The sequence below is a fragment of the Misgurnus anguillicaudatus genome, unplaced genomic scaffold, assembly GCF_027580225.2.
Source record: "Misgurnus anguillicaudatus unplaced genomic scaffold, ASM2758022v2 HiC_scaffold_29, whole genome shotgun sequence".
Lineage (NCBI taxonomy): Eukaryota > Metazoa > Chordata > Actinopteri > Cypriniformes > Cobitidae > Misgurnus > Misgurnus anguillicaudatus.
Genome location: NW_027395279.1, coordinates 8,564,852 through 8,572,634, shown reverse-complemented (window position 1 = coordinate 8,572,634; position 7,783 = coordinate 8,564,852). Strand labels below are relative to the sequence as shown.

The 7,783-nt window shown below is 37.4% G+C and overlaps 1 protein-coding gene across 1 annotated transcript in view; it reads left to right on the top strand.

Moving 5' to 3' along the window:
* Nucleotides 1–4: 4 nt before the first annotated feature.
* The window catches only part of LOC141362921 (tetratricopeptide repeat protein 39A), a 29,713-nt gene continuing 21,934 nt past the window's right edge, over nt 5–7,783 (top strand). The window contains exons 1-2 of the mRNA XM_073865200.1: nt 5–74; nt 4,521–4,729. Coding sequence (XP_073721301.1) covers nt 4,695–4,729 — 35 coding nt within the window. The 5' untranslated portion in view covers nt 5–74; nt 4,521–4,694. The remainder of the gene's footprint in view (nt 75–4,520; nt 4,730–7,783) is intronic.

Genomic DNA, 7,783 nt, shown 5'->3' with positions numbered 1-7,783 from the left:
CTATCGTTTTACAGACTGCCAAGAAACACAGAAAGGAGAAGTAAATGGATCATGCCAACATCCACTGACCACAGGTGGGTTGACAAGTTGCTAGGGTCACTATCAAGTGCAACTAAATTTAATTTTTGCTGATAATTGTCAGTTATACTGACATTTTCTCGGCCACCGCTAGAACAGCCAGTCATTGTGTTGAATGTTTTGCCACTCAGAGAAGTAAATCAGTAGCAGTAGCCATGTGAGCAACACAATATTTTGGGATATAAAAAATCCTATAAAAAAACATGAAATACACAAATGAATGCTCCATTATGATGAGCTTTGTGTAAAACGATGGGTATAAATACATCTTACCGCGTAGGGCCTCAACTGGGTATGTCACAAAACTAGTATTAAAAAAAGTCTCCCTGTCGGGGAATCGAACCCCGGTCTTCCGTGTGACAGGCAGATATAATCCACTATACACACGAGGAAGTTGCATACTAGTTTTAACCATTAGTAAGGCGACAACTAGTAGTTTTCAAGATTAAAAGAAAGAACTTGTTTTAATGCTATGATTGGATTTTATATTAACCTACTGCAGTATTCAACTATATAAAAAAATTTGTATAACATTTGTGCACATTTACTTTTACCGCCCTTAACTGGAGGTAAAGTGTGTGTGTCACAAAACTAGTAGTGTAAAAAGTCTCCCCGTCGGGGAATCGAACCCCAGTCTTCCGCATGACAGGCGTAGATACTGTCTACTACTAACGAGGAAGTTGCATACTAGTATTTACCACTAGTAAGGCAACTACTAGTCGTTTTCAAGATTAAAGGAAAGAAATTGTTTGAATGCTATTATATTAACCTATTGCAGTATTCCACTATATAAAAAATGGGTATAACATTTGTGCACATTTATTTTTTAGTTACCGCTAGTGATGCACCGAAATGAAAATTCTTGGCTGAAACCGAAAAAAGCAAACCAAGGCCGAAAAACCGAAACCGAAACACCGAAAGAAATTATTATGCCAATTATTAGTACAATTGCATTTATGGCTATCACTGTGTACTAACTAGGGGTGTGTGACGGATCAAAAAACTCACAGTTCGGATCACATTACAGTTTTTGAGGCACAGATCAGATTACGTTTCCAATCAGCAAAAAGTGGGCGGGAAAAATCGAATAAACAATAAAGAAATTGCAAACATTTATAAAAAAGAACAAAGTTGTACATTAATAAGGTCTGATATTAGCATTACAGAAATCAAATTAAATGAATCATAACACAATAAATTAAATATATTATTATTTTTAGAGCTATTTGTCTCTTTGTCATGGGTTGTTTGATAAACATTAATGACACAGACTTAAGTGTATGTATAGATTACAGTCAGATTAACCTACTTAAGACATAAACAAATGTTTTTATTAGAAAAAGAATACTGTGGAGATAATTTTGTTTATATGTGCCCTATCAATAACAGTGAGATTTTATGTTTGCTTGTTTTTTTTTAAACGCGTCTCTCTCGTATGTGCACTATTAAGGGCACTTAAACGCGCGTGCACACATAGAGAAGGAGGCTGAATCTCAAACAGCGCAACAGTCGCTCCACATAAAAACATTACGTTGTGTTTCATTGCTTTATTCGCCAAATGTACGTTAATGGATTACAGTATGAGACACATTAGCACGACTCTATCTAAAGTTTACACATCAAGACATGCTAAATTTTTGCAGACGCGTGCAAACGGCTCGAACGTGAGTGAAACCTGCTTGAGCACGGAGAGGAGGGGTGGGTGACGACTGATCACCGTGAGTGAAACCCAAGCGCTAGCGCACAGATTGGAGGGGCGCGGTTGACATTCATTTTCGGTTGACATTTTCGGCTGGATTTTTTATTTCGGCCTGAAACCGATAATGCCATTTTCGATCGAAATTTTCGGCGACCGAAATTTCGGTGCACCCCTAGTTACCGCCCTCAGTAAAGTGGGTATGTCACAAAACTAGTAGTGTAAAAAAGTCTCCCCATCGGGGAATCGAACCCTGGTCTTCCACGTGACAGGCACAGATAATCCACAATACTAATGAGGAGTTGCATGCTAGTATTTACCATTAGTAATGCGAAAACTAGTAGTTTTCAAGATTAGAAGAAAGAACTTGTTTTAATGCTATTATTTGATTTTATATTAAAATTTTGCAGTATTCCACTATATTAAAAAATGGGTATAACATTTGTGCACATTTACTTTTTAGTTACCGCCCTCAACTGGGGGTAAAGTGTGTGTCACAAAACTAGTTGTGTAAAAAAGTCTCCCCGTGCTATGATTGGATTTTATATTAACCTATTGCAGTATTCCACTATATAAAAAATGGGTATAATACATATATACATTTATGCACATTTTCTTTTTTAGTTAACGTTACCGCCTTCAACTGGGGGTAAAGTGTGTGTCACAAAACTAGTAGTGTAAAAAGTCTCCCCGTCGGGGAATCGAACCCCGGTCTTCCGCGTGACAGGCGGAGATACTGTCCACTATACTAACGAGGAAGTTGCATACTAGAATTTACCACTAGTAAGCCGACTACTAGTGGTTTTCAAGATTAAGGAAAGAAATTGTTTGACTGCTATGATTTGATTTTATATTAACCTATTGCAGTATTCCACTATATTAAAAATGGGCATAATACATATATACAAATTTACTTTTTTAGTTAACGTTACCGCCTTCAACTGGGGGTAAAGTGTGTGTCACAAAACTAGTAGTGTAAAAAAAGTCTCCCCGTCGGGGAATCGAACCCCGGTCTTCCGCGTGACAGGCGGAGATACTGTCCACTATACTAACGAGGAGCTTTCATACTAGTTATTACCACTATTAAAGTGACTACTAGTGGTTTTCAGGATGAAAGAAATAAATTATTTGAATGCTATGATTGGATTTTATATTAACATTTTGCAGTATTCCACTAACGTTATATATACCAAATGAGTATTACTGTCGACTATACTAACAAGGAAGTTGCATACTACGTTAGTATTTACCACTAGTAAGGCGACTACTAGTGGTTTTCAAGATGAAAGAGAGAAATAGTTTGAATGCTATGATTGGATTTCATATTAACATTTTGCAGTATTTCACTATATAAAACATGGGTATAACATTTGTGCACATTAACTGTCCACTATACTAACAAGGATGTCGCATACTATTTCCAGTGCGGTTTAGGCTACTCTTAGCCACTGTATTTTGCTACTTTTGTTGTCTTCTGATTTTTCTGTGTTTTCTCTTGTTTTTATTCATGTAAAGCTGCTTTGGAATATTCAATTGTGTAAATAGCTATATACATAAAATAAAATTCTATTGAATTGTACGTTTACATGCAACCAAATAATCCGTTTGTAATCGTATTAATGGCTCAATCGTATTAAGAAAGGAAACATGTATACACCTTAATCAATACGATTGAGGACGATCGGATGCAAATTTGGATCGTATTGAAGGGGGTGGTGTACTCCGATCTATCATCCGATCAGCAGGAGAAAAGTACGCATGTAAACGCGTGAATCGTTGTATTTTCTAAATCGGATGCAAAAATACATTTGTGTTCAAGTTCACGAAAACACGCAATAGCATCACGCATTTTTAAGGTAACGTTAATGGGGTCACGCGCGATGTACTAAATTCTGCCGCGTAAAGTATACTTTTAAAACATTCGGCTACTTAAAGTAATATAATAGCGTTGTGACTTTTGAGAAGTGTGTTTTCATTACCTATATCTGAAAACTTCTTAAGAACAACTTTCTCCAACTCAGTTTTGACTTTTATCCGAGATAAAGCGTGAACTCGACGAGAGATGCTGTCCGCAGCGTAGCGTTGCCAAGTCCTCTGCTTTTTCGAGTTTAGATTTGGACTACTGTTTAAATGATTTCCACCAATTGTTTTTTTCTGCGGGTTAAAGATTAAATGATTTCGTTGCTTAGTTACCGGTATTTGGGCTGTGAATAGTCATTGAGATGCTTTTGGGCTAGTTTCGAACGTCCATTCGGATGCTTTTGATACGCGAATCTGGCAACCCTGCCTGCACGCTTGCGCAAATTTTCGGTTCGGATTATATATAATGTACACGTAAACGAACATTTAAATCAGATTGCAATGTTTAGGGCGCATGTAAACTGTATTGTCGTAACCTTCAATCGTATTAAATTCAGTCGGATTGACACAATTTTGTTCATGTAAATATAGCCAATGCGACTTTTGTTCGTTTGATTTTTTTACTTAAATGCAATTTATTATATTTCATACCAACGCAAAAAAAATAAAAAATTCAATGATTTGTGTCGTTGCTAATGATAATATTCTGTAGTAATTAAGAACTCTGATGGTAGACTTGCACTAACTCACCCCACCACTGGATGGCGCTACTAACCTCGCTCCCTGTGCACTGCAGTCATTACAGCTGCTGTGAGGCGAGAGGAGGAGTCAGTAACTCTGCCTTCACACTTTCTAAACCCCCTCTCTGATCTTTATTCCCTGTCAGAGAGAATAAACACACTCCAGATCAATGCAGCATCTTTAAACAGGTGAAAGTGAATTTACACGGAGATCACAGGAGATCTGAAGAAGATCAAGCACCTCACAGGAGTTTCAGCACTTTAAACAGGTGTTTGTGTGGCCACGGGGCCCAGAAGAGGTAAACAGACATATTTAAGCCATGTCCAGTGGGAAAGATGCACCTGTTACAGAAAAGTAAGTGAGAACAGTTTTGACATATAAATGTATGTTTATATCAGTAGCCTACGCAATAAATAACGGTGTTGCCTTTCATATGCTGAGTTAAACTAAACGCCTTCTTTGTGGTTGTTGGAGTCAGTAAAAGGCTGATTCAGTATTACTGTTAGTAGCCTACTGTACGCAGTTGTGACAGGTTTTTTTCACTCCATGTCAAACGTTTACATCTCTTCCTTCCTTGTTTTGCAATGAAGTCTCAGCTCTTGTTCTCTGTAATAATGCAATTCTGATGTTTTAGTAAATGTTCAGTGGTGCAACGTAAACCTTTAAATATGTCAGATGCGATTAATTCAATTGCATTTAATTTGTATTATGACGTTCATATGTGTGTATTTGTATCTGTGTGTACACTGAGCAAACATCAAACACATTGACTTAGTGACACATTGTGTGATCTATAGTTTCTATAACAGTGTCATTTCAGTTTCGGACATAAGCACAGTGTTACACTTAAAATTTGCTTGTGAAGTCACTGTAACACAGCTTCTGCGTCTTTTACAGTGTGCACGTGCGTTTTTAACAGGTGCGTGTTTATCAGCTCAATATCTCAGGTGCCAGAGAGACCTGTGGCTGGTTGCATAAACATAGCTGTGTCTTAAAGGGATAGTTCACCCAAAAATTAAAATCCTGTCATAATTTTCTCATCTTTGTGTTGTTTTAAATCTGTATAAATGTATTTTTTTCTGATGAACACAAAAGAAGATTTTTTAATAATTGATGGTAAGCACAGAGCTGATTGGATCCATTGACTTCAATAGTAGGAAAAACAAATACGATGGGTACCGTTAACTGTGTGCTTACCATCATTTATCAAAATATCTTCTTCATCATTTATCACCATACCTCCATATTATTTGTTTTCCTACTATGGAAGTCAGTGGTTACAATCATCTGTCTGCTTACCATCATTAATCAAAATATCTTTTTTTGTGTTCATCAGAAAAATAAATTCATACAGGTTTAGAACAACACGAGGATGAGAAAATAATGACATTTATTTTTATTTTTGGGTGAACTGTCCCTTTAAGAACTAGTTTGAGTAACTAAAGGTCTAATTTGTGTGATTTCTAACCCTTTAAATCAATAAAAGGCTAGCGTTATAATTCAATAAGTTTGATGTCAATTCCATTTTATTTATAATGCACTATTTAAAACAACAGCTGTTGACCAATAAGCATATCTGAGCTAAAAGACTAGTCGAAGCAGCTAGTCAATGCAACGACCACTGGAGCTCTTGGCTTGGTGTTTTCATGCATATATCTTTAATATTAAAGCAGACTCAAGCAGTTGACATTAATTAGTCCTGCTAAATATATCTTTAGAAAAACTGTGCATCAGGTTGCATTCATAATTTATAAAGGGCGCTGTTCACAGCTCTAAGTCGTGTCTTAGTATTTAATAGTAAATGTCAATTTTAAAGTGCTCTCTTCTTTAGCTCTAGTGCAATCCTAGAAATGATAACAAAACTGCCATAGACTTCCTGAACAAATTAAAATTCAGACACTTCAAAGGACAAGCAACACACTAAGAGGGGACCTATTATGCCCATTTTTACAAAATGTAATATAAGTGTATCTAGAATGTGTCTATGAAGTTTCAGCTCAAAATACCCCACAGATCATTTATTACAGCATGTTGAATATATAAATATACAATATATATTGCTTCAAAAACAACCACATTTCATCTTATCTTCATTTGTTCTCCTTTAATAACCTCTCAAATATGGGTAGGTGTCTTCAAAAATACCAAATTTTGATTCAACATTTTGAATATTTACAAGCAGAAATCCTCTTGTGTGGGGGAAGCCCCAAGGACAAACATACACACACGCTGTAGATTGTCACGTGAAACGAAACGATACCCAATCAGAAAGCGAGCAGATGAAAGATAAAACCATAACAGCTACATGGCGCAGCAGGCACATTCCAAAGTGAGATGGACATCAGAGATGTAAAAAAGCAGACCATTGTATTAATGCCATTTCTTTATGCCCGTTGTTTGCCATGTTTGTTTACTGTGAAGTCACTTTTGGACGCGAGAAACATCCCGGTGATCTTTGAGAGATTTCCTGTGAAGTCACTTTTGGACACAAGAAACATTGCTAGATTTATGTGAGATTTCCTGTAAAGTCACTTTTGGATGCAAGAAACTTCGTGAGGTCTTCACGAGATTTCCTGTGAAGTCAATTTTGGACGCGAGAAACATCACGAGGTCTTCGCAAGATTTCCTGTGAAGTCCCTTTTGGACGTGAGAAACATCACGAGGTCTTGGCGAGATTTTCTGTGAACTCACTTTTAAACACGAGAAACATTGCGAGATCTTTACAAAATTTCCTGTGAAGTCACTTTTGGACGCGAGAAACATCGCTAGATCTTCGTGAGATTTCCTGTAAAGACACTTTTGGACGCGAGAAACATCACAATGTCTTTGCGAGATTTCCTGTGAAGACACTTTTGGACGCGAAAAACATTGCAAGGTCTTCATGAGATTTCCTGTGAACTCATTTTTGGACACGAGAAACATCGCGAGGTCTTTGAGAGATTTCCTGTGAAGTCACTTTTGGACGCGAGAAACATCGCGAGGTTTTTGCGAGATTTCCTGTGAAGTCACTTTTGGACGCGAGAAACATCGCGAGGTCTTCGCGAGATTTCCTGTGAAGTCACTTTTGGACACGAGAAACGTTGCGAGATCTTCGTGAGATTTCCTGTGAAGTCACTTTTGGACATGCGAAACATCCTGAGATCTTTGGGAGAATTCCTGTGAAGACACTTTTAGACGTGAGAAACATCACAAGGTCTTTGCGAGATTTCCTGTGAAGTCACTTTTGGTCGACTTTGCGAGGTCTTCGCGAGATTTCCTGTGGAGTCTTTTTTGGACACGAGAAACATCGCAAGGTCTTTGCGAGATTTCCTGTGAAGTCACTTTTGGACACGAGAAACATCGCAAGGTCTTTGTGAGATTTCCTGTGAAGTCACTTTTGGACACGAGAAACATCACAAGGTCTTTGCG